The following is a 26,913-nucleotide window of genomic DNA, read 5'->3' on the forward strand; positions in this document are numbered from 1 at the left end:
AATTGGGGCGAACCAAGTTGCCCTTATAAGCCAGATTACTGAATCAAAATTTTTAGGTTGAACAGCCCACAGATCAGACATACAGCTACGATAGGATCATAGGGGGAGAAAGAAAAGTCTTATATGCTAAGAATAGCTCGATATTTCTCTTACAAGCACACAAAGAGCACAAAACAAAAGCAACACAAAGATATATAGATAGTTGATGGCATTGCTGAACAGCACGTCCTTACACGTCTGCAATGGTCACCTCAACCTCAACACCTGGTTCGATGGTGATGGAGGTGATCTGCTTCACCACATCAGGGGAACTGATTAGGTCAATCACCCTCTTGTGGATGCGGAACTCAAACCGATCCCATGTGTTTGTTCCTGACCAACAGATTAGAACACGATCAGTCAAATTCATGTCTTAACAACAAAAATATGCTATCAATATCCCATTAGATTCCACGTGCAGTGGCAGAGATTGATGACAATCGCAAAGTTGGGCAATCTAAGTAAGCACTCTCTATTTTGACTAAACTGTTCACTCAAATCAATTGTTTTTTCAAGAATTTGAAAAATGAGAAGGGACCTTGGCCTGCCCTTCTAGACTGCTGCTTCTCCACATCCTAGAAGATAAAGTCATCAATAACTAGATCGTACTAAAATGTGTCAAACAGGCTTAGGTGTTAGTGTCCAGAATATGAAGTCTAAAGTTACTGAAGGCTACAATGTACTTGAGATGGCATGAATCCCATTCCCACCACAATTCGACAAAGATAACTACGGAGAAAACAGGGTAACATAAAACAAGGTGCATTTGGACCTCTGCTTCAAATTATAGCTCGTTTTGGCTTTTCTAGATTCTAGGTGCATAGACATATAGCGTATCAAGGCACATACCAAAAGCTACGGACCTATAGAAAAGCCAAAATGACCAATAATTAGGAACAGAGGGAGTATATAATAACAGGGAAATGACAAAAATCGCCTACCAGGGTACAGGATAGATATACTAGCTTTATATGTTACAATACTAAGATAGAAAGATAAATTTATTTAGGAAAAATGATATTCAAAACACCAAATTAATTCAAATATAAAAGTAACAATAGCATAATATTGTGCGAACTACGAGCACTTTAATTCCGAAGCATCTATTTATATTAGTGAATGTATCAATGTATTATGTGTTGATATTAATGAAAGCACAAAAAACTCAATCAGTCAAATTAACCAAAGCCAACCCAAACAATTTCAACAGCAGAGGCTAGGAAATAGCTCGATACCTTCACCGCAAGGGGACTTGCGGGTGGTGATGTGGAGAACCTTAGTAGGGATCCTGACGGGTCCCTTAACCCTCAGTTGCTTGTCCTTGGCTCCCTTCACCAAATCCGCACAAACTGAAATGTACCAGAAATCCCCACACAATTGTCAGTTCAATAATTGAAAGTAACTCTGCAACGACAGTCCAATATTCAGTGGTGTAGCTTGCATCATAGCAAGTGACTAAATACAGTTTAATCAGCCTAATGATACAAGATAGTAAGAAAGTACATACAAAGGAGACGAGTGCAAATTTCAGTTGCCAATTCCTTCCCTCCATACCATCCAACAGAACAATCAAAGCACTTAGGCGCTGCACTGCTTGTGCATAGGCAAACAGTAAATCGAAACGCGCATAGTAGTTTTGTTCAGATAACCAATACAATACAACGGTTCCCACACCCAGCAATTGTAAGCAGCGACTAACTGTCTCATAGATAGATTTGTACATGTTCTCTAGACTAGCACGGAAAGCAACAAATTCGACAGGCAGATCTAAAGCACAATCGTAAACAATATACGAATCATCCATCAACGGAAGCTTGTACACGCCATTACGATATACTCCATACGAGCAAGACTAGCTAAGATATTAGATCACATCAGAAAATATGAGTCTGAATTCATAAGGTTTGGTTATACCTTTCTCCAAGTTCTTGACGTTCTTGGATGAGAGTGTGATGCGGATGCGGTTGAGCTGCAGCTCGGGAGCATCCTCGACGCCAAGCTTCCTCCCCTTGAGGCCGCCATAAACTGCCGCCGCCGCCATGGTGCTCTTGCGCTCGGGGAAAAGGGGGTCTTTGCTTACTCGCTCGGCTGCTCGGTCCAGGCGGCGCTGCAAGCTAGGGTTTTCGCCCCAGGATGAGTTCGAGGCTACTTATATGAGAATTAACGGGTTGGCCCAACTGCAACCAGCCAGGCTTTTAACGGCCCAACTAGAACCAGGCCTTTAACAGCCCATCTAGTCTTACCTTCCACATTTGTCCTCCAGAATCCATCCCCGCCCACGTTGGCAGCACGATTGCGTCGTCAACGTTCAAAAGAAACTTTCCCTCTAGCTAGGGTTTATCTCTCTCACGGTGTCGCCGGCGTTGAGATTTCCCCCCGCTTTCCTTTGACTCCCCCTGCTGTTGATCGTGCTCGGGCTGCCTACGGGGTGATCTAGTATTACCGCCCGACCTTGGCACTTGAGAGCGGCAGTTTTTCTGAAGGAACTCTGGGGTCACGAGATTGGTTTGGCCGTGGGTTCTGACCATGGCAACAGATCGATCGGGGGCTTCGCCTAGTGGTGGCGACGGAGGACTTGAGGCTATGATGAAGCAACTTGGGCTGAGGGAGGAGGACATGGATGATGTGGTCTTTGAATCTGAGGAGGCGCCATCGGAAGAGGCGACAAGATGGCTGATCATAGCGAAGGTATATACGGAGAATGAGTACTCTACTTATTGGTTCTATAAGAACATGCGCTCTGCATGGGATCTAGCATGGGAAGTGAAGACCAAAACCCTAGAACCCAACCTCCACGTCTTCCAATTTTCGTGTTTGGGTGATTGGGAAAAGGTCACTGAAGGAGGACCATGGACGTTTAGGGGGGATCCGGTGCTGATGGCCCCCTATGACGAATTCACCAGACCTTCATCCATAGAGCTTGCCAATATTGATATATGAATACAGATTCACGACCTCCCTATCGGCTATGCTCCAATGGTTAAATCCTTGGCCTCGAAAGTTGGGAAGTTCGGAGAGTGCTTCTTTTGGGCATGAAGGCAACTTCTACCATGTTAAAATTAGTTTGGATGTCAGGAAGCCATTGAAAAGCATTGTCTCCTTGGTGAGGAATAACAGAAAGGAGCTGTTCTTGGTGAAATATGAAAAATTACCAAACTGGTGTCAAGTTTGTGGCCACCTTGGCCATGAGTTTAAGGAGCATGGTGATGGGCTCCATCCTCCATCAGCCCTAGTGTTCAAGGACCTAGGAGCGATTTGGAGTATGTGTCCTGGGAACAGATCAAACCATGGTAGGGGCGGTTCTCGAGGCGGTGGTAGGACAGGCTTTAACGCTGGACGTGGAGGTGGTGTGCATCAAGAGTCAGAACATGATAGGGAGGAGGAACCAAATGAGGATATGGATGCTCCTGATAGGAGCAGAAAGAGGGGCTCAGTACACGGAGGAGCAGACCCGCCGCCAGTCTAGCAGGGCAACAAGTCTGCTAATGCTATTGTTCCAGCCGAAAACATGAGCAAAGTTAATGCTATGGTTAGCCAGTTTGAGCCGCTGGCTATTAACCCTAATGCACCTCCGAGCCCCAACCTGGTACGTGACACGAAGAGGTCGAAAATGGGAACTGGTTCAGCAGCTGATGATATTTCTAACTCAAACTTGGCGGGCTCTCACGAGGAGCACCGCCCATCCCAATGAGTCTATTCAGCTTGAACTATCGAGGAGTGGGCAATGTCTCGATAGTCAGAGAGCTCCGTGATTTTATCACAAAGTTTGCCCCTTCTATTGTATTCTTGAGACTCAAATTAGCAAAATTCGTGTGGAAGCTCTAGCTGGTACACTGGGTTTTGATAGAGCCTTTGCGGTTGGTAGTGAAGGCAGGAGTGGTGGTCTTTGTATTTTTTGGAATAACGATCTGGATATCAATATTTTGGGTCATTCTAAGTATCACATTGATGCTACAGTTATGGGTATCGGTGATTACCTTGGAGAATCACAGCAGTTTATGGGGAGGCTCAAACTAACTTGAGATCTCAAACTTGGGATACTCTAAAGAACATATGTGGTACTAGCACCTTACCTTGGCTTTGCCTAGGAGATTTCAATGAAGTATTGCGACCCGAGGAGAACCTTGGAGTGGGACACCGCACGCTATCGTAGATGTAGGGATTCCGTGACATGGTCGATGTATGCAGCCTCATTAATCTTGGTTATATTGGTAGCTTCTGGACCTAGGAGAAGAAGGTGGCAGGGGTACTTATACTCGAGTCAGACTGGATCAAGCCCTTGGTTCAGCTGAATGGAGCGCGTAGTTTCCATTTGCAAATGTGTGCCATATCAATGCAGCAACATCTGATCATCGTGGGTTACTACTGAAATTAATTGATGATGAGTTAGAACAAAACGGTGCGCGCCGCCAGTTCCATTACGAAGCCATGTGGGACGAGCACCCGGAGCTAAAGTTGCAACGTGCTGGTAGACTGTGGCGGCCACAACTGTTGGAGATGTTAAAAGAAAATTGGGTGCTTTATCGGATGAACTTGGTAAATGGGGAGTTGACACGTTTGGCAATGTCAAGAAGGAAATTAAAAAGCTTAAAATGAGGTTGATCGGCTTCGGGACCTACCAGGGTGTGTGGGCCCTAGCCTTTTGGAAATTAATGTAAATGACAAGCTGGTTGAATTATATCATAGAGAAGAGATTATGTGGAGGCAAAGATCACTGAGTTCAGTGGCTTTCGGAGGGGGACAAAAACTCAATATATTTCCATCAGAGGGCTAGCATGCGGAGGAGGAAAAACATTATCAGAACTTTGACTAGGCAAGATGGCCAAGCTACTGATGATAGAGTTGAGATGCAAAACATGGTGGATGACTTTTATAAAAACCTCTACATATCTGAGGGGGTACAAGGGATGGAGGGGGTACAAGGGATGGACCATGTTCTAAACCATGTCCCTAGGAAGGTCACGCCAGCAATGAATGGAATCCTAACGGCAGAATTTGAGCCAGAAGAGGTGAAGAAGGCGCTATTTTAGATGTTACCTTTGAAAGCGCCCGACCCCGATGGTTTTCCTACATCTTTCTTTTAGAAACATTGGGATGCGTGTGGAGATGATGTCACACAAGCGGTTCTAAGCATTGTTCAAGGCAAAGAGTCTGTAGAGAGTATAAATGATACAATATTGGTACTAATTCCGAAGGTGAAAAGCCCTACTTTGCTTTCTCAGTTCAGACCTATCAGTTTATGCAATGTTTTTATAAGATTACTTCTAAAGTTCTAGCTAATCGCCTCAAGTTGATTCTCCCTAAAACTATTTCTGAAGAGCAATCGACCTTTGTCTCTAGGAGGCTCATCACTGGTAATATAATTTCAGCATATGAATGCCTACATTTTATGAAAAGGAATAGGTCAAAGAGGAATGGCTTTTGCGCTCTCAAGCTTGATATGATGAAAGCCTATGACCATGTGGAATGGAAATATTTGGAAGCTATCATGGCTAAGTTGGGTTTTGCCCAACAATGGATCTCGGTAGTAATGGGAATGGTCAGATCTGTATCTTTCTCAGTTCTTTTTAATGGAAACAAACTGGAGAGTTTCAAACCTACAAGAGGTATAAGACAAGGTGATCCTATCTCACCCTATCTTTTCTTTTTAGCAGCGGAGGGCCTTTCGTGCCTTTTAAAGGATAATGACGAGTCATCGCACCTCGAAGGAATCAAAGTGGCGCCAGCGGCTCTGCCAGTAAACTACTTGTTATTTGCGGATGACAGCGTGTTGTTCTTCAAGGGGAGTAGAGAGGGAGCAGAAGAATTGTCTAATTTTTTGGAGGTCTACTGCCAGGCATCTGGGCAGTGGATCAATAGGGAGAAATCTTCTATATTTTTTACCAAGGGTTGTCCTCAAGCTACACGTGACACTGTTAAAGGTATCCTTCATGTTGACCGTGAGTCCTTGAATGAGTGCTATTTGGGCATGCCCACGGATGTTGGCAACTCATTTAATGGAACATTTAAATTCTTGAGAGACCACGTGTGGAGCAAGATCAAAGGATGGCTTGAGAAGATCCTTTTAGCTGGTGGTAAAGAGGTACTAATAAAATCAATTGCACAAGCTATACCGGTCTACTCAATGGCATGCTTTAGACTTCCGTGGGGTTTGTGCAACCACATCAACTCTCTAATCAGACAATTCTGGTGGGTATCAAACAAGGGCAGCTCAAAGTGAGCTAGGTATCTTGGGAAGTGATGACCAGACCAAAACACATTGGTGGTCTTGGTTTTTGGGACATTGAGATTTTCAACTTGTGTTTGTTGGTAAGACAATCGTGGAGGACCTTGCAAAACCCTACCTCTTTAAGTGCCCGCCTACTCAAGGCCATATACTTTCCCAACACTTCAATCTTGGAAGCCAAACTAGGGACCCATCCATCTCAAATTTGGCATTCAGTTCTGGCTAGTAGGGATTGAAAGCATCTAGGCCCCTTGTTGGGTTTCGGTGATTAATGACAATACAAGATTACTATGACTAACATGTGTTTTGCAGCGGCAATTAAGTTAGGTCATGGTAATGGAGATCAATTGGACAATCAAGGTGGTCATGCCCCTACGATAGAAATCATTTCGGTTTTTAAAGGATAGACAACAAGGTTAAGGATGACTAGTTCTAAGTGTCGATTGGAGTTGGAGTGACACTTAGAGTAGTTTAGGACTTTGTTTTTCCTTTGGCCGTACTATTAAGGGGGGTATGGACGAGTAGCTTGACCTAGGTGAGTCTAGTGAGTTAGGTGTGGTGCACACTTGTTAAAACTAGCACTAGGTAGCTCCATAATAGCCCTATGATCCTATGAAGCAAACTTTATTCTCATATGTTCGAGAGTTGGAAGTGAATGGAGGGTCAAATGTTGACTGGACGCTGGCTCCGGTGTGACCGGACGCTGGCCGCAGGGTCTAGTCAGTACATTTGATCAAGGTGATTGCGTTCGGTGCGACCGGACACTGGAGTGGTCAAGTGATCGGACACTGAGAGATAGCGTCCGGTCGACTCCAGTAAGGTTCTAGAAAAGGAAATCTATGATCGGACACGTCCGGTCAATTCTGACTGGACCCTAAGGATCTAGCGTCCGGTCAAGTACAGTAAGCATCCAGTGAGGGTTTAATGTGGCTGGACGTGTCCGATCAGTGGTGATCAGACCCTGCCAGCGTCTGGTCAATACTTAAACACTGGTGTGCGGGTTGAACTGATCGGAGCGTCTGGTCACCCTATAGAGGCACATAACGATTTGTTTTTCAGGCTGCCTTATAAATAGAAGCTCCACTCATGTGTGGAGTCACTTTTGCTCATTCCAACAGCTGAGAAACACGTTTGTGAGTGCCAAGAAGAGCAAGGTCCTAGTGAGGTGATTGAGATTCGTGAATCCAAGAGAATAGCCTCATTAGTGAATCAAGAGTAGCAAAGTGTGCATCCACCATTCTCATTAAGCTTAGAGTGGTCAAGTGAGAGTTCGTGCTTGTTACTCTTGGTGATCATCATCACCTAGATGGCTTGGTGGTGATTGGGAGCTTGGTGATCACCCGGCGGAGCTTGTGGCCTTGTGGGTGACCTAACTCAAGTTGTGAGTGGTTTTGGGTGATTCGCCGCGATGGAGTGTCAAAGAATCAACCTTTAGAGAGCACTTGATCCTTACGCGGATCAAGGGGGAGCTACACCCTTGCGCGGGTGTTCCAACGAGGACTAGTGGGGAGTGGCGACTCTCCGATACCTCAGCAAAACATCACCACGTTCCTCTCTCTATTTAATTTGAGCATTTACTTTGAGCATTTACTTTGAGTAATTCAATACTTGTCTTTACATTCATAGAATTGTCATGCTAGAGTAAGTTTGGAACATAGGTTGCAAGTCCGTTGTGCGTTAGATTGATAGAAACACTTTTCTAGACACAAGGGGTTAATTGGGCTAACCGTAGGAATTAATTATTGCAAGAAAATTTAGAATTAGCCCAATTCACCCCTCCCTCTTGGACATCTTGATCCTTTCAATTGGTATCAGAGCCTCGTGCTCATGTTTTTAAGCTTAATCGCGTAGAGCAAGATGTCTCACGGGGATGGACCTCCTCCTATCTTTGAGGGAGATGACTTTCCATATTGGAAAATCCACATGTAGACATACTTAGAAGCTCTAGATATTGGTATTCTTAGAGCCGCCTCACAAGGCTTCCTAAAACCTCGGGATGCTACTAACTTACAAGGCGATGAGGTTAATTATGAAAAGTAGAATGCAAAGGCTCGAAACACCATCTTTAGAGACCTTTGTAAAGATGTGTTCAACCGCATAAGGAACCACAAAGACACCCATGCACTATGGTCGGACGTTTGTGCGCTCCATGATGAAACCAAGAGTGAGCGTGAGGAAGGCTATCATCTTATGATTAAAAAGCTAAATTCATTTGAGATGTTTCCCAAAGAATGTGCTAATGAGATGTATTCACATTTGAATGTTCTTGTAGAGGAAGTCAATGGGCTTGGACTTACTCAAATGTCAACATCCGACGTTGTGAGAAAGATCTTGAGTGTCCTCCCCATTGATAAATATGGGCATGTTATGACCGTGCTACACCAAGGTGATTTTTCCATCGCTACACTGACACAAATCTTAGGAAAGATCAATGCTCACGAGATGTACATGCACATCACGCCACAAGATGGCTCATCCTCTACCAAGAAGAAAGAGAAGGACTTAGCATTCAAAGCTAGCCAAGACAAGGGCAAAGCAAGACTTGAGTATGAGAGCTCAAGTGATGAAGAAGATGAAGATGAAAATCTTGCTCTCATGGTGAAGAAAGCCACCAAGATGCTAAAGAATCTAAACAAGAGTGGCATCAAGTTCGACGGCAAGAAGAAGAAGTTCTTCACAAGCTCTAGAAGAAAGCTAATCTCCAAAATGGATTGCTTTAATTGTGGTGAACTTGGTCATCTAGCACATCAATGCCCCAAGCCCAAGAAAGACAAGTTCAAGAACAAGAACAAGGGCAAGAAAGATGACTCAAGTAATGAAGATGAAGATGATAAGAAGAAGAACAAGCCATACAAGAAGAGAGATGGCAAAAAGAGGGACTTCCATAAGAAGAAGAAGAGTGGAAAGGCCTACTTCGTCGGTGATTGGCTCACGGACATTGATTCATCTAGTGGATCATCTGATGATGATAGTAACAATGAGAAGGTGGTCGCCATTGCTATTGATCTTCTATCTTCACCGCCACCATCGCCATCATCCTCTACACACCTATGCCTTATGACCAAGGGTGAACACAAGGTAACTAATAATGATGATAGTAGTGATAATGAGCAAGCTAGTGATGATGATAGTGATAGCGATGATGATGATTCACCTTTATATGATGCTCTTGTCAAAATACTAAGAAAATACACTAAGATCATTAGAAAGAGTAGAGCTAAAAATGAAAAGCTTAATGCTAAAAATGATTCACTCTTAGCAAAATGCGATACATTGAAAAAGGCTAATGATGAGCTTAGAGAAACAAATGATGCTATATCATCCAAACTCAAGGAGCTCAAATCTTCTAAGAAAGAGCTTAAAGATAAACATGATAAACTTGAGTGGGTGCATAATGAGCTCATCACTAGCCACAACAAGTTAAAAGATGAATATACAACTCTTAAGATCAATCATGATACTCTTGTTATTGCTCAAGAATTTTTATCAAATGAGCCACATGATGCTACTAACCATGTTGTTAAGATTGATATAGCTACATCATGTGATGATTTAATTGATGAGAGCATTGAGCAAGGATCTAGTGGCAAAGGCAAGCAAGTGGTTGAGTGCAATGACTATGATGAATATGTCAAGCTCAAGAACACAAATGAAAAGCTCATAAAAGATCTTGAAGAGATGAAAAGCCACAACACCATTCTGCTAGAAACTCTTGATTATGACAAAGAGTTGATCCTTGAGAATGAGAAGCTCAAAGAAGAAAACAAGAAGATCAAAGAAGAGAAGAAAGATGATGCTCTAAAGGAAGAAAATAAGAAGCTCAAGTTGGAAAAGGAGCATCTCAAGATTGGGTTGAGCAAGTTTGCTAGAGGCAAGTACCTCCAAAGTGAGCTACTCATGAACACCGTCATGAAGATGAATAGAAGTGGCATTGGATATGTGGCAAGTGTAGAAAAGAAGAAGGCTCAAGTTCAACAACAACAATCAAAGCCAAAACCAAAGCCAAAGAGATGTTTTGAGTGTGGACAAGAAGGCCACTTTGCTCATGAGTGCCAAACTCCACCGCCATAACCCTTGCCCAAGCATGCTAGACCCTTTGCCTTCAATGCTCACTGCATGCTTAGAAAGGATTCTAGTGGAAAGATGAAAGTCATGTTCTTAGGACTCCCTAACAAGAATAGGCCTAAGAAGATTTGGGTGGCTAAGTCATTTATTGAGAAGGTGAAGGGCCCTCAACAAGTTTGGATTCCTAAAGCTTGAATCTCTTGTGTGTAGGTGAACTACAAGACCAGTGGAAGTCATTGGGTTATTGATAGTGGTTGTACTCAACAATGACCGGTGATCCTCGTATGTTCACCTCACTAGATGAAGAGGTAGATGAACAAGAGAAAATAACATTTGGAGATTACTCAAAGGGCAAGGTTAAAGGATTGGGCAAAGTGGCAATATCAAATAATCATTCCATCTCCAATGTGCTCTATGTTGCTTCATTGAGCTTCAACTTGCTATCCGTTGGACAATTGTGTGATCTTGGCTTCCAATGCTTGTTCACCAAGAAGGAGGTTGTTGTATCCAAGGTAGATGATAATCAAGTGATATTCAATGGATTTAGATATAACAACTTATATCTAGTGGACTTCACCTCCGAAGATACAAATTTAAAGACTTGCCTATTCACCAAAACAACACTTGGGTGGCTATGGCATAGAAGACTTGCTCATGTTGGGATGAGCTCACTCAAGAAGCTTATGAAGAATGATTTGGTGATAGAGTTGAAGGATGTAAAGTTTGAAAAGGATAAGCTTTGTAGTGCATGTCAAGCCGACAAGCAAGTTGCAAATACTCATCCAACCAAAGCTTTCATGTCAACCACAAGAGTGCTAGAACTCCTACATATGGATTTATTTGGACCAACAACCTACAAGAGTTTGGGAGGGAATCTCTATTGTCTTATGATTGTTGATGATTATTCAAGGTATACATGGGTATTCTTTCTTCATGATAAATCTGAAGTTGCATCTTGCTTCAAGAAGTTTGCCAAGAGAGCTCAAAATGAATTTGAAGTGAAGCTCAAGAAGATAAGAAGTGACAATAAAAAGAATTTGACAACACAAACATTGAAGCATATTGTGATAAAATTGGGATCAAGCATGAAGTCTCCGCAACTTATACTCCTCAATAAAATGGTGTAGTTGAGAGGAAGAACCAGACTTTGATTACTCTTGCAAAAACAATGCCAGATGAGTACAACACCCCCAAAGCTCTATGGGCGGAAGCAATCAATACCACATGCTATGCATCAAACCAACTATTCCTTCAAAAGTTCCTTAGCAAGACACCTTATGAGTTGCTCAATGGGAAGAAGCCGGATATCTCCTTCTTTAGGATGTTTGGTTGCAAATGCTACATCTACTAGAAGCGGCAACACCTAGAGAAGTTCCAAAGACATTGTGATATTGGTTTTCTTATTGGTTACTCATCAAAGTCCAAAGCATATAGAGTATTTAATCATGTCACCGGTTTGATTGAAGAAACATATGATGTGGAATTTGATGAATCTAATGGCTCCTAAGGAGCATATGAGAATCTTGATGATATAGGTAATGAACCATTGAGGGAGGCTATGAAGAATATTCCAGTGGGAGACATCAAGCCAAAAGATGATGAAGATGATATACAAGTCATTAATCAACCTTCTTCATCAAGTGTACCATAAGATGGTAAAAAAGATGGGAGAGTAGAAAATGAAGATACTCATATCTCCCATGAGCAAATGGTGGTACAAGCACAAGATGTTGATGCTCCACAACCTCCTCCTCAAGTGGTCAATAGAAGAAATACACCTCTCCTACAAGATCATCCACAAGATCTCATCATAGGGAGTCCATCAAAGGGTGTAATGACTCGATCTCAAAAACTTGCTTCATTTATTGCTCATCACTCTTTTGTCTCTTGCTATGAGCCTACCAAGGTAGAAGAAGCTCTTAAAGATCCGGATTGGATCAATGCCATGCATGAAGAGTTGAATAACTTCACTCGTAATGAAGTTTAGACTCTTGAAGAACGACCAAAAGGTGCAAGAGTCATTGGAACAAAGTGAGTGTTCCGCAACAAGCAAGATGATCAAGGTGTTGTTGTGAGGAATAAGGTAAGACTAGTTGCAAAGGGGTTCTCCCAAGTTGAAGGTTTGGATTTTCGAGAGACCTTTGCACCAGTTGCAAGATTAGAAGCCATCTGCATCCTACTTGTATATGCATCACATCATAAAATGAAACTATATCAAATGGATGTGAATAGTGTATTTTTAAATGGCTTTATTAATGAACTAGTCTATGTTGATCAACCTCCCGGGTCTAAAGACCCTAGATATCATAATCATGTTTATAGGTTGTCCAAGGCACTATATGGGCTTAAGCAAGCCCCAAGAGCTTGGTATGAACGCCTTCAGGACTTCCTCATTGAGAAGGGCTTCACCATTGAGAAGGTCGACCCCATACTATTCACCAAAAAGCTTGATGGGCATATCTTCATTTGTCAAGTGTATGTTGATGATATCATCTTTGGATCATCAAATGAAGACTCATGCAAAGAATTTGGTGAATTGATGTCGAAGGAGTTCGAGATGTCAATGATTGGTGAGCTTAGATTCTTTCTTGGTTTTCAAGTCAAGCAAATGAAAGAATGCATCTTCATCTCTCAAGAGAAATACACAAAAGATCTTCTCAAGAGATTCAAGATGGATGAATGTAAGCCAATCAAGACACCAATACCTACCAATGGATATCTTGACCTAGATGAGGGAGGTAACTCGGTTGATCAAACTCTCTACCATTCTATGATTGGTAGCTTACTATATTTAACCGCATCTAGGTCCGACATCATGTTTAGTGTGTGTATGTGTGCTAGATTTCAAGCTAATCCTAAGGAAACATATTTAATTGCCATAAAAAGAATCCTTAGGTATCTTAAGCACACACCAAGCATTGGCCTTTGGTATCCCAAAGGAGCTATATTTGAATTAGTTGGCTATTCCGATTCGGATTATGCCGGTTGCAAAGTTGATAGAAAAAGCACATCCGGAGGGTGCCATTTGCTTGGTAGATCACTTGTGTCTTGGTCCTCCAAGAAACAAAATAGTGTGGCTTTGTCTACCGCCGAAGCAGAATACATTGCCGTGGGTGTTTGTTGTGCACAAATTTTATACATGAAACAAACTTTGCTAGGCTATGGTGTAGTTCTAGAAAAGGTACCTCTTTTGTGCGACAATGAAAGTACGGTAAAACTTGCAAATAATCCGGTTCAACACTCTCGCACCAAGCCCATAGATATCCACCATCACTTTCTAAGAGATCCTGTTGCTAAAAATGATATATCACTAGAAGGTGTAAGAACCGAATATCAATTAGCGGATATCTTCACTAAACTGCTAGATGAGGCTACATTTTGTAGATTGCGGAATGAGCTCAATGTACTTGATTTTAGTAACTTCGCTAAAAATTGAGCTTGTGTTGTCTTGCATTCATTGTAATATACAACATGTTTAATTTTTGGTAATGCATATAGGGCTTGTCTAACATGGTTAAGATAACCACTGAAAAGCGTGTGAAGAAGCTTAACCTTGGATCAAACTTGACAAGCAACTAGATTTACTTACAAGTATTGCATATGCATGGATGTTATTTTGTCGTTTTGTTCCATTTGCCCTCTTATTGCCTATTTTCTTAAAAAAGAATTATAGCCTAATGCAAAATATTTTGAAAAATCTGAGGGTTTGAGAGAGGTCACTCATATCAGTCCCAATTAGTGTTTATTTGGATCTTATTCAAGTTGGGACTTGATTGGGAACATGCAGCGTGGAGGAACATTGAAGATTTGCTGGAAGAGAGTGACCGGATGCTGCACCGGACTCTACTGTCCAGCGTCTGGTCAGTTCACAGGAGGTGAACAGAAGCTAAAGGAGTGACCGGACTCTACGTTTGAGTGTCCGGTCAGGAAGGGTTCCAGCATCCGGTCGATCTACATGGCATTGAAGGCAACTGACCGGACTCTGGCTGCATCTGGTCATGGACCACCGGACACATCCAATCATGATTCTAGAGGAATTAGACCTCTCTAGAATCGACCGGACGTTGGGTGATAGCGTCCGGTCGCTACCATCGGAGCGTCCGGTCATTAGATCTCGTGCGGCTTTCAATCTCTTTTCTCCTTTCCTTCTCGGTTGTGTTGGGGGACCTATTTAATCACGTGAGCCGTACCTACTGACCTATTCCGCCACCGCTAAGTCCTGAGCCCGAGCCACCGCTAGCCCTAATCACCGACGAGCTCCACTGCTCGCCGCATCCACAAGCCTCCTGCGCGCCTCTCGTGCCAACACCGCCGTGCCTCCACCACCACCGCGTCTGCATAGCTCTTCCCTGTGCCAGCTCGCCACGCCAGCGCTAGCCCTCGTAGACACCGTAGCCCACCAGTGCTCATGCCACCAACTGTTCCTACGCCGCCAGCGCCCTGTCTAGAGATGCCGCTGTGCCCGCTGCTCTCTGGTAAGGCCATGCCCTAGCATCCTCTTCACTTGATCTAGATCGTTTTCAATGCATTGACCTAAATTGCAACCAGGGCCATCGATTCATCACGAACCCTAACCCTAGCAGTCCCGATGATCCCTCGCGTGATGCTTCTCTTCTTTTTCTTTGGATCGTCGGTTTGTCAGGTAGCAAGCTAGTTGTTTCTATTTTGCATCTAAATTGCTTGCTCTCATAGGGTTTCGCATCTATTAGATATATCGTACTTACTTGTATATCCATCTATTCCATCGTGCAGTGAGTCGACGCTGTTGAGGTGACAGGTGCAGTTGTCAGTTAACTCGGAGCTAAGCTCACGAGTACGGATCGAGGCCAAGCCTCAAAAGCGTCAGTAGACAGTTGATCTTGTCAGCGGTAGTTTTTCTCTTGTTAGATCAGATGGCTCGCACCAAGAACGTTGGTGGTGGTCCAGGAGATGACGATCGGAGGCCCCTGCCTCGCTTGACCACAGGAACCAAAGGCAAGGCGACAAAGCAGGTTACATCAAAGAAGCGCAAGTACCCTGATATAGAGACAGTGAGAGCAGCAGCAGTTGCAGAGGCCGCAGAGTGTGCCGAGAGAGGAGGTGCTCGCAGTGGTGTGGTCATTGTAGATCAGCAGCTTACACCAGCATAGAGGGCAGCAGTTGAGGAGGCTGAGCGTCTTCATGGTGGTCCACTTAGGACTGTCATGATGGTAGGACATCGTCTGGCTATTGAGGAGCCTCAGCCTCAGGGGGAGTCCCAGCAGCAGCCCCCACCAGTAGAGTCTTAGCTAGCTCAGGAGACTCAGGAGGCTGAGGAGACCGAGCAGGCACCCTAGCCACAGCTATGTCGCTCTGGATGTACCAATGTTCTAGTCCCACCGAGGCTAGCTACATAGCGGAGGGGATCACGTCCACCACCCAGACCATAGGGTCCGCCTCCAGTGACCCACCTTGACTTGAGGGTCGCCACGGCCAAGCAGGTCCGACAGCTGAGGTTTGTAGAGTTTGAGGTGTGGTTTCCTCCAAGGAGGGATGAGAGAGCAGCAAAGGGTTTCTATACACCGCTCCAGGAAGACTTCTACAATGCATATCTGAACAGTGGGGCAGTCTTCCAATCTCAGAGAGTCTGTAGTATTGAGGCTATTATGGCAGCAGCCGGAGAGCATATACACCCCTACTTATCATATTTGCCGGGGCTGCCAGATCTGATTGGCTAGACAGGATTGTATGTACCATCTTGGGTTTGACAGTTCTATGCCTCGCTCTACGTTGACCCGTAGGCCGTAGCATAACTTCATACACTTTGCATTCAGAGGTAGAGACTACAGGGTGATGAGTTTTAGGGCTAGGGAGATACTAAGGCTACAGGAGCAGCCTATCAGGTTACATGAGGTGTGTTATGGACAGCAAGAGCCTCCCAGGCGTCCTCATGGCGGTATGGTGCCCCCTATAGATCTTGTGCGCCATTGCTTCAAGGAGCCCTTTGGTGAGGGGTTGAGGAGAAACCCCAACGACTTTACTCCTATAGCTCATGTGCTAGAGGCTATCATCAGGAGGACACTACTTCCCAGGTTGGGATACAGAGAGGGTCTGACTCGCCTATAGCTTTGGCTCCTCAATGGCATGATGTAGCAGACTGTATTTGATATTTGGGATCTCCTTCTATTAGAGATGGAGGATACTATAGCTAAGGGCTTCAAGGGTCGCAGGCAGCTTCCATATGCACATTGGATCACTTTCCTGATGCTCAAGGCTGTACAGGTTAGGACCCCAGAGATGGTTGCAGAGTACAAAGGTGCCACCACAGAGTTTCTAGCTTATAACATGGCACATAGGATTAGGCATAGCACACCACAGGCACCCACTCAGCCTCGCCATTGTCCAGATATACCAGAGTCCATAGCTCAGTAGGACAAGATTATCAGAGGCATAGCCGCTACTAAGGAGGAGGAGCTTGAGGCTCAGGAGGAGAGGACCGAGTCTAGTGATAGTTTGGATGACGACTACCAGCCTATTCCTCAGATTCCTCCATGCAGACATGATGCAGAGGCTGGCAGTTCCAGCTCAGCTCCACCTACACTGCAGACGGACCCCGCCTTGATTGCTATTCTTGAGCAGATGCAGTAGGATCAGGCACAATAGGCTCAAGAGACCACTGCAAACTTTGCATAGTTTCAGGCTCATTAGGATGAGTTCCAGCAACAGCAACAGATCCTCCAGCAGCAGCAACAGATGCATCAGCGGTAGTTACTCATGTAGTAGTAGCTTATAGGATTTATGCAGCATGTAGTAACAACACTTGGGGCTCCATAGCCACAGCCTTCACCCTCAGCTTGCTCAGCCTGCCACCACTTAAACGACTCCAGCAGTATAGCCTAGTGGGCTTTAGAGTCAGGGATAGCCTCTAGCTCCGTTTGCCTCTCCCATAGTATAGGTGTCCCAGTGGTTATCCTCGCTAGTGGTAGCCCTGCAGTTCACACCATATCATACGGGCTTCTCACCAGATCAGTCATCCTCGCTATTTGTGCCTAACACGTCAGTCTCTAGGAGTCTTGGAGCATCCTTTAGCGAGTTGATAGGCATGCCTACACCGCCACATATGCATACCGCCGGTCCTTCTACAGCAGCTCCTGTTGTCGTGACTACTCAGAGGCTTCCTTCTTCTATCACATCTTCAGATCCTACGACAGATATACCAGCAGCATCACAGGCCACACCTACCCCAGCTCAGACCTAGACCGCTTCAGAGATGCTTCCAGCCATAGAGGGTCAATCAGTATAGAGCTCAGGGTCCGATGATGATGGCGCCCAGTTTCATCTTGCTCCTCGTACCTCAGCACCTGGCTCGTCCGCTACAGCCCTGCTGATCGACCCTTAGGTTTTGGTGTTTGACGCCAAAGGAGGAGAGGGTTTGAGTATGTAGACTCAGGGGGAGCGACATTTAGGGGGAGCTAGTTATCTATTATTAGCTTATTATCTATTACATTTGGAGTTTCTATGTGTGTGATACATTATGCATCCGTGTTTACTATTATATCTATGTGACAGTGATATCTACGTGATTGTGATATATGACATGTGTGCTCTCTACTTTGAATTATTTATATGTCATATCATTTGTGTTATGCTCATTTGCCTTTGCTTCTGCGTTTATACTCCGATGCAAATGAGCTTTATTACTTGTACTCATGCTTATTTCATATCTTTTGAGTACATCGTGTTTGCTTGGGTCATATAAGCTTGCCTAACTCTTTTGTCCTTATTAACAAAAGCTTATATGAACCAAGCATAACAAAAACCTCACTCTTTCACATACTCGAGGTGGTATTATCATCAATCACCAAAAAGGGGGAGATTGAAAGCATCTAGGCCCCTTGTTGGGTTTCGGTGATTAATGACAATACAAGATTATTATGACTAATGTGTATTTTGCAGAGGCAATTAAGTTAGGTCATGTTAATGGAGATCAATTGGGCAATCAAGGTGGTCATGCCCCTACGATGGAAATCATTTCGGTTTTCAAAGGATGGATGACAAGGTTAAGGATGACTAGTTCTAAGTGTCGATTAGAGTTGGAGTGACACTTAGAGTAGTTTAGGACTTTGTTTTTCCTTTGGCCATACTATTAAGGGGGGTATGGATGGGTAGCTTGACCTAGGTGAGTCTAGTGAGTTAGGTGTGGTGCACACTTGTTAAAACTAGCACTAGGTAGCTCCATAATAGCCCTATGATCCTATGGAGCAAAGTTCATTCTCATATGTTCGAGAGTTGGAAGTGAATGGAAGGTCAAATGCTGACCGGACGCTGGCCGTAGGGTCTGGCCAGTACATTTGATCAAGGTGATTGCGTTCGGTGCGACCAGACACTGGAGTGGTCAAGTAACCAGACACTGAGAGGCAGCGTCCGGTCGACTCTAGTAAGGTTCTAGAGAAGGAAATCTGCAACCAGACGCATCCAGTCAATTCTGACCGGACCCTGAGGATCTAGCGTCTAGTCGAGTACAGTAAGCATCCAGTGAGGGTTTAATGCGACCGGACGCGTCCGATCAGTGGTGATCGGACCTTGCCAGCGTCTGGTCAACACTTAAATATTGGTGTACGGGTTGAACTGACTAGAGCATCCGGTCAACATGACCGGAGTGTCCGGTCACCCCGTAGAGGCACATAACGGTTCGTTTTTCAGGCTGCCTTATAAATAGAAGCTCCACTCATATGTGGAGTCACTTTTGCTCATTCCAATAGCTAAGAAACATGTTTGTGAGTGCCAAGAAGAGCAAGGTCCTAATGAGGTGATTGAGATTCATGAATCCAACAGAATAGCCTCATTAGTGAATCAAGAGTAGCAAAGTGTGCATCCACCGTTCTCATTAGGCTTCGAGTGGTCAAGTGAGAGTTCGTGCTTGTTACTCTTGGTGATCGTCATCACCTAGATGGCTTGGTAGTGATTGGGAGCTTGGTGATCACCTAGCGGAGCTTGTGGGTGACCCAACTCAAGTTGTGAGCGGTTTTGGGTGATTCGCCGCGACCGAGTGTCAAAGAATCAACCTGTAGAGAGCACTTGATCCTTGCGCGGATCAAGGGGGAGCTACACCCTTGCACGGGTGCTCCAACGAGGACTAGTGGGGAGTGGCGACTCTCCGATACCTCGGCAAAACATCGCCGCGTTCCTCTCTCTCTATTTAATTTGAGCATTTACTTTGAGCAATTCAATACTTGTCTTTACATTCATAGAATTACCATGCTAGAGTAAGTTTGGAACATAGGTTGCAAGTCCGTTGTGCGTTAGATTGATAGAAACACTTTTCTAGGCATAAGGGGTTAATTGGGCTAACCGTATGATTTAATTATTGCAAGAAAATTTAGAATTAGCCCAATTCACCCCCCCTCTTGGGCATCTTAATCCTTTCAGGGATGTCTTGACCCAGGGTCTTATACGCCACATCGGTGATGGCAGAACAACCAAAATTTGGGATGATAATTGGCTGCCACGTGATTGTAATATGAAGCCTATAATTTCTCTGAAGGTTAATCCTCCATGGCTTGTTAGTGAGCTTATTGATGAAACTACAGCGACATGGAAAGAGGAGCTAATTCGATAGTTCTTTCTCCCAATGGATGTTTCGACTATTTTGAGCATACCTTTGTGCACTCATAGACAGCCTGATTTCTGGTCTTAGCATTTTGATCGCAAGGGGCTCTTCATAGTTAAATTAGCCTATAGGATGATGGTTGTAAGGAAAATGGACCTTGGCCCATTTATTTTGGATTTTGGTGTTTGATGTCCAACACAACCAAATTGGACTAATGAATTTGCAAGTGTTTATTTTGTAGTTCAATAGGGTGCAAGACATAACTTGGACGAAGACGACGTGATGATCCGATGATCAACACCTCAAGCAAGACCTTAGGAGCACAAGAAAAGACCTAAGAGATCAAGCAAAGTCCAAGCATGAAGATTGGAACCAAGCCGTACGTAAGATCGTGAAGAAACGAGCTCGTAGAGGCGACCAGACACTGGACCGGACGCTGGTGGCTCGACAGTCGGGATGACCGGACGCTGGACTGGTAGCTCAGTAGTCGGGACAACCGAACACTAGACCAGTGGCTCTACAGTTGAGACGACCGGACGCTGGACCGGTGGCTCTACAGTCGGGACGACCAGACACGGGCGGTGAAACCGACCGGACGTAGGGATGCAGCGTCCGATCAAGTACAGTAAGGTTCCAGAGCGGCAAATCTACGACTAGACATGTTCGGTGGCAGGCGACCGGACGCTGGCCAGCGCCTGATTAGTATATTGCTAGCTCAATGGTTGGGACGACCGGACGCGTCTGGTCAGGACGATTTAGCATCCGGTCAGTAGCAGTTTCGTGGGAGTTCGACCCCAACGGCTACTTTCTCGGTGGGGCTTATAAATACAACCCCCAACCGGCCATTTGAGATGAGTGGAGCTGAGGAAACATACCAAGGGTGTTGATACACTATTTTAGTGATCTCCACTTGTATAGTGCTTAGTGATTCATCAGGTGATTAGCGTAGGTGCTTTGCGAAGTGCTTAGGTTAATTAGACCACCGCTTATGCGCTTGCTCTAGGTTTAGACCTAGTGTTTAGTGAGGTTTGCATACCTCTTACCACTTGGTGCTTGCGAGCACTATTGTTGTACATTGGAGGGGCTTGAAGTCTTGCGAGATCACACCAACCGCGTTTGTGGTGTGGTCGCTACCGTGTACCGGAGGGAACAAGGCCCGCGGCATTTTGGCCGGAAGCTTGATAGTGAAGACGGTGGGGAGCATCCGGGAGAGGGTTGCCGGAAGGCACGTCGGAGACCCACTTGCGTGTGGGGAAGGCCCGAGGCTATCTCTGGAGTTACCCGACTGGGAGCTTGGCTCTTGCGAGGGATTCCTTACGAGGGGCTCCAACGAGGACTAGGGGGAAGCTTGCGTGCTTCTCGATACCTCGATAAAAATACCGGAGTCATCGATGGGAGTTTGTATATCTCTACCTTGCTTTTTAGCTTCCGCATTTACATTGATTACTTTACTACATTTGCGGTAGAGATACCAACACACTAGCAAAACCATAGTTGCACATCTAGATAGTTTATCTATTACATAGGTTTTGCTAGGGTTAAAAAAAGAGGCCATAGTTTAGAGTTAGAATTTTAAGTTGCCTAATTCACCCCCCTCTTAGGTGTCACGGTCCTTTCAATGGTGACAATAAAAATTAACCGAGAGAATTATTTTGAAGGAAATGCGGGATCATCAAATACTGAGTGTGGTAGTAAAGGGTGGTGTTCATTGTGGAAAACGGCTGTACCTTCCAAGGTCAGGGTCTTCCTGTGGCGACTTGCTCAGCAGTCATTGCCCACTACAGATGTTTTGGAGCACCAAAATATGGCAAGCTCCTGTGTTTGCTCATTATGTGGAGTTGCAGATTCATGGAAACACTCTCTTGTTGAATGCAACATGGCAGCTAGTGCTTGGGCACTCTCGGATGAGATAATGGTGGAGCATATGATGTCGATCAGAGAACCAAATGCCAAGAACTAGCTGTTCAGCCTCATTAAATCTCTACCTCATGAGCAGTTCACTCGGCTGACGATAACCTTATGGGCCATATGGACAGCTCGTCGCAAGGCTATCCACGAGAAAATCTTTCAAAGTCCTTTATCCACCCATGGTTTCATTAACTCATATTTGGAGGACCTGAAATCTATTGCTAAGACACCTAGTGGGACACCAGTTCATGCGGTTCCAGTACCAAGGCAAGCTCGTTGGATCCCTCCCCCAAGAGCTATATCTAAAATTAATGTTGATGCAGCTGTGTTGAAAAATGAGAATCGAGGGGCAGTAGCAGCCTTCTGCCGAGACAGTGATGGTACTTATCTTGCAACTTTGGAAGCCTTGGCCTGCCGTGAAGCTCTTGCTCTTGCTGAAGATCTTGCTTTGGAGAGATTATTTGTTGTTTTAGACTGTAAGACAGTTGTCTCGGAGATTGGTGAAGGAACTCTGGGTAGCTATGGCTCGATCATTGCTGAGATAAATTCCTAAACTGCACTCTTCAATGAGTGTAGTTTTGCCTATGAAGGAAGAGCTTCAAATTTTGAAGCACACAATCTAGCTAGGCATACAATTTTATATGGGACTGACCGTCATCTGTGGCTTGGTGTACCCTATTCTGATATTATTCCTGTAAACATTGTTATTGAGTAATAAAGCCTAGCTGATTGTCCTAAAAAAGCACGATCATGTCTCGCACCTCTCGCTCGGCGCCACTTCTCATTCCGCTCGAGGTGAGGTGAGGCTTGCAAGTCATGACCAGCACAACCCCAACCTCGACCTGGCACGCGCCGTCGTCGCCACCTCGATCTCCGTCGTCACCTCAGTTGCCTCCTCCGTATTTACTTTTGCCCTTTTTTGTTTTTACAATTATCATTTGTTAGAGTTGATTGGAGCTTGGAGGAAAGCTTATGTTAGGTTATGAGTCATCAGGCTTGACATAAAACATGTATTTCTAACCTTCTGATTAGTGGATTTATGTTTGCGTTACTGCATCGCTTTACTGTTTTGACCCAAAATTTGCACTCTTCCTTTAGAAAGGAAAAAACCCAGCTTCAGTGTCTGTAAGATGCTGAAAAGTAATAGGGGTGGTGATGTTCCCACAAGAAGCTCAAAGAGGATTGAAAGAACTCATCTCACAAGAAGCTCGAAGAAGAATAAATAAACTTACCTCACAAGAAGCTCAACAAAGAACAAAACAATTTGCAATGAAGGAGAGATAACTGAGCTATTGGCCTTAGGTCTGGTGGTCCTTCCTCTTTTGTGCTCATGTTTCTAATAGCTCTATCTGGCCACTGATAGTTTGTGTTGTATCATGTTTCTATAACAAGGTGACTTGCATCAGGAATCAAATAAAGGTGTTTGGAGTGAGCTGAGTGAAGAAGTTGCGTCAGATTTGTCTAAAAGTGTTGTGTCACTTGCTGTAGCCGATGGTGATTATATGTGTTGTTGTACTCTTCTTTCCTAGACATATTAAACATTGCTAACTATAATTAATATAAATTATGATCTTGTATAGAGCACAAGCTGCTATTTGCATGCTCAGGTGTAGCTATAGATTGTGATGGAGATGCTACAAGGTTCATGACTTCAGCAAGCCTGGTTAAAGCTTTAAATGATAAAAGGAAAGACCATGATAACTTGAAGATTGGTGCTGCTAATCATCCTTTATTAATTTTTTATTTTTAGTTATGATAATTGTGAACTATGTTTACTCTTGTTTTGCTTTATCACATAGATTGAAGTGCGCAATGAAGACCATGTTGTCGTGAGGTTTTTGGGAGAATATGATTTAGAAGACAACACTGCTACTGTCAATGTCAAGAATTTTCCTGATCTTCGCACCGTAGGATTCAATGATGTGTTCAAATTTCAGCCCCACAGCAAGGTACTAGCTCTAGGCCGTGACGTCTCTAGCAAATTAATCGTCACTGGTGGGATTCTGAATGATGATCCTATATGCGAAGATAAGCCTATGTCTTCCACTTGTAAAATCTCTAAGGTACATCTGCATTTTAAAATGAGTATTTTAATATGTTTTTGTTATTATATGCAGTAAAGTGTATCTGAGATAACAAAGTGATGTCTGTCCCACTTACCTCTTGTTCACTTTATTTTTTTATCAATGTAACAAAGGGTTGCCTGTAATTCTTTTCTTCTGTTTGTTGCTAGGTTTGCGAAGGCAGGCCACTTTTTGATTTTGATGGGGATTTTCTTGGCATGAACCTTTCTTTCAGTAGCAAAAAAACCGTGTTCTTGCTAAAGTTTGAATTTTTTAATATATTGGTGGACTACGAATCTCTGGATGATATGGAATTTCCTACATTAGATTCTTCTAAGGCAATCAGGTATGTCTTGAATATTTCCAATTGGACACCTACTCTTGCATACACTATTTATAATGAGATAAGCCATTTTTATGCCATACAATTGCAGGATTTTATTGGTTTCACAATAATTTGGATTCCGGTGTTGTTCCTTCTATAGCTTTTGACATTTGTAGTGCTCTATAGTTTTCAAAGTGTTACCCTTAATAATACTGAGATATTTTCTGTCCAATTGGCACATGCCACTATGCCATGTACTAGGTTAACATATTTCTTGTGTCAATGTTGAATCCATTTATCTGTCAACTTTAATCAAAGAAAGGAGTTTTCTGTCCAGATATAATGGTCACATAGTCACACTGCATGGGTTGTGGTGCCTCCTGACTTGAGGTTTTCTGTAATGTTTTCTCAATACTAACTTGGTTTCTTCATATATTTAAGCATACCAGGCCAGGTCCTCTTTTCTCTATGTTTTCCTGTTCCTACAATTACATTCATGTATATTTTGCATATTATGGTTTGTTCCATGTTTCCTTTTGGTACTCATGTTGATGTTTTTCCGCAGGGTTGGGGAAGGTTCCTTTGTTGGCCCACAGGATCACCGCCTCAGGTGAGTGAACCACTCACCAGTCTGGCTGAGCACCCGCTAGTGTTGCTAAGCACCCACTAGCTAAGCCGACTACGAACAAGTGTTTTCCGTCCCCACTCACTATGGCTCGAGGTTGAAGAAGAGGGAGAACAGAACATACACACACAGTATAAGATACCAGCATTGGTCGAAGCCCTGTATGAGAGATGGTAAATCTAAACTCTCTTTACTAAGTTGCCGTGATAGTCTATTTATACAACTCTATTCACCTAGTCCTAGTACAGCACACATGCTATAACAGTAACTAGATAACATATAGGGCTGACTCTGTGCTGGCCTCTTCATGTGGCTATAGTGCTGCAGGTGACCCGTGCGGTGCCTGCACCTGTAGCGGCTACAGTATCACAGCAGGGGGCCTTTTGGTGCCGCCTTCCCTTGCTGTATTCACACAAGGAAAGCAGTAGTTTACTCTAACAATTCTTCCCCTAAACCTACTGCTATCTCTTGTACCCCCTCCATGCCGATCATCCCCTTCAGCTCCATAAGTTGAAGACGTTCGAGCGGCTCGGTAAGGACATCCGCGAGTTGCCGACTAGTTTCGACTAACTCGATGACGATCTTCCCTCCATCGACAAAGTCCCTGAGGAAGTGGAACTTCACGTCGATGTGTTTGCTTTGGTCGTGCAGAACTGGATTCTTCACGAGGGCAATGGCGGGCTGGTTGTCCACTATCAGTGCTGGTGGGTGAGCTTCCATGCCGGTCAGCTCACCCAGCAGCCAGCGCAGCCACACAACTTGGCACACCACCGTGGCCGTCGCTATGTACTCTGCCTCGCACGTAGATAGCGACACCACCTTTTGTTTTAGTGATAGCCATGAGATTAGGGCCGACCCAAGGAAGATGAGCACGCGAGAGGTGCTCCATCGTCCATCGATGTCCCCCACCATGCCTGCATCATTGAACATAGTGAGCTGTAGCCTACTCCCGCCGATCTTTGGGAAGATGATCCCATGATCCACCGTCCCCTTGACGTAGCACAGTAGCTGCTTTACCGTAGCCCAGTGATCCTCTCTAGGATCCTCCATGAAGCGACTGACGTAGCCCATGGTGAATGCAATGTCTGGCCTCATGTGGACTAGGTAGCGCAGACCACCGACAATGCTCCGGTAGAGTGTTTCATCCACTTTCGCCATGGTGCTGGCCTTCGTTAGCTTCAGCCGCTCCTCCATCGTAGTCACGCATGGCTTGCACTCAGCCATGCCGCTCCTCTCCAATAGCGCTCTGACCGAGTGTGAGTTCCTCCTTCCCCTGTCTCACCTCGATACCGAGGTAGTAGGAGAGGGCGCCGAGATCGCTCATTCAAAAACGAGCCGCCATCTCATGCTTGAAGCCATTGATGTTCTCTGCACGCACGCCAATGATGATTAGGTCATCCACATACATGCCGACGATGAGCTCCTCCTTCCCCCATCGCCACGTGTACAGTGCGTGCTCGGTTGCGCACCGCTGAAACCCAAGCTCACCCAGCGTGGCATCAAGCTTAGCGTTCCATGCTCATGGGGCCTACCACAGCCCGTAGAGTGCCTTGTGCAGTTGGAGCACCTTGTGCTCCTCTCCCTTGATGGCAAAACCTAGAGGTTGCCTGACGAAGACCGTCTCCGCTAGTTCGCCGTTGAGGAAGGCCAATTTAACGTCCAAGTGATGGATGCACCAGTCCTTTGTTGCTGCCAAGGCTAGTAGCAAATGAATCGACTCCATACGCGCTACTAGCGCAAAGACCACCTCAAAGTTGATGCCCTTGCACTGAGCAAAGCCTCGAGTGATGAGGCCCGCCTTGTGCTTGACAATAGCACTAAGCTCATCCTGCTTGACCTTGTACACCCACTTCAGGCTGATCGGACGACATCCTGGAGGTGGATCGATGAGCTACCATGTCTTGTTTTCCTCGATCGCCTTCATCTCCTCCAGCATCACCAGTTGCCAGTTTCTATCCCGCTCGGCCAGCACGAACGTGGGTGGTTCCTCTGCACTGACGAGCAGCAGCTCTACATCATTGAGTAGCCGACCAACCAGTCTTGAGGGTCATGTGCCACCGATGATGTCGTCCAGCCTACGGAACCGCACCTCCT

General features: G+C 44.8%; 2 protein-coding genes across 2 annotated transcripts; both read right to left on the bottom strand.

Moving 5' to 3' along the window:
- On the bottom strand, window positions 1-2,159 carry LOC136540255 (small ribosomal subunit protein uS10y-like). Its single transcript, XM_066532254.1, has 3 exons — window positions 1,954-2,159; window positions 1,275-1,388; window positions 1-372 (listed from the first exon to the last, which is right to left on the bottom strand). The coding sequence occupies exons 1-3, from the start codon at window positions 2,078-2,080 to the stop codon at window positions 230-232; spliced, it is 384 nt and encodes a 127-aa protein (XP_066388351.1). The 5' UTR covers window positions 2,081-2,159; the 3' UTR covers window positions 1-229.
- Window positions 2,160-25,248: 23,089 nt separating this feature from the next.
- LOC136537317 (secreted RxLR effector protein 161-like) lies at window positions 25,249-26,013 on the bottom strand. The gene has a single exon (XM_066529330.1). It carries the CDS (start codon window positions 26,011-26,013, stop codon window positions 25,249-25,251), a length of 765 nt encoding a protein of 254 aa, XP_066385427.1.
- Between the last annotated feature and the right edge of the window lie 900 nt (window positions 26,014-26,913).

Source organism: Miscanthus floridulus, chromosome 2 (assembly GCF_019320115.1).
Source record: "Miscanthus floridulus cultivar M001 chromosome 2, ASM1932011v1, whole genome shotgun sequence".
Classification (NCBI taxonomy): domain Eukaryota; kingdom Viridiplantae; phylum Streptophyta; class Magnoliopsida; order Poales; family Poaceae; genus Miscanthus; species Miscanthus floridulus.

Bases quoted from the DNA above. Each gene is read 5' to 3' on its own strand.
- LOC136540255 (XM_066532254.1), bottom strand. From the start codon at position 2,080: ATGGCGGCGGCGGCAGTTTATGGCGGCCTCAAGGGGAGGAAGCTTGGC. The intron at 1,389-1,953 runs GTATAACCAAAC...GGTACATTTCAG, and splicing joins CGTCAAGAACTTGGAGAAAG to TTTGTGCGGATTTGGTGAAG. The intron at 373-1,274 runs GTATCGAGCTAT...TCTGTTGGTCAG, and splicing joins CAAGTCCCCTTGCGGTGAAG to GAACAAACACATGGGATCGG.
- LOC136537317 (XM_066529330.1), bottom strand. From the start codon at position 26,013: ATGGAGGAGCGGCTGAAGCTAACGAAGGCCAGCACCATGGCGAAAGTG.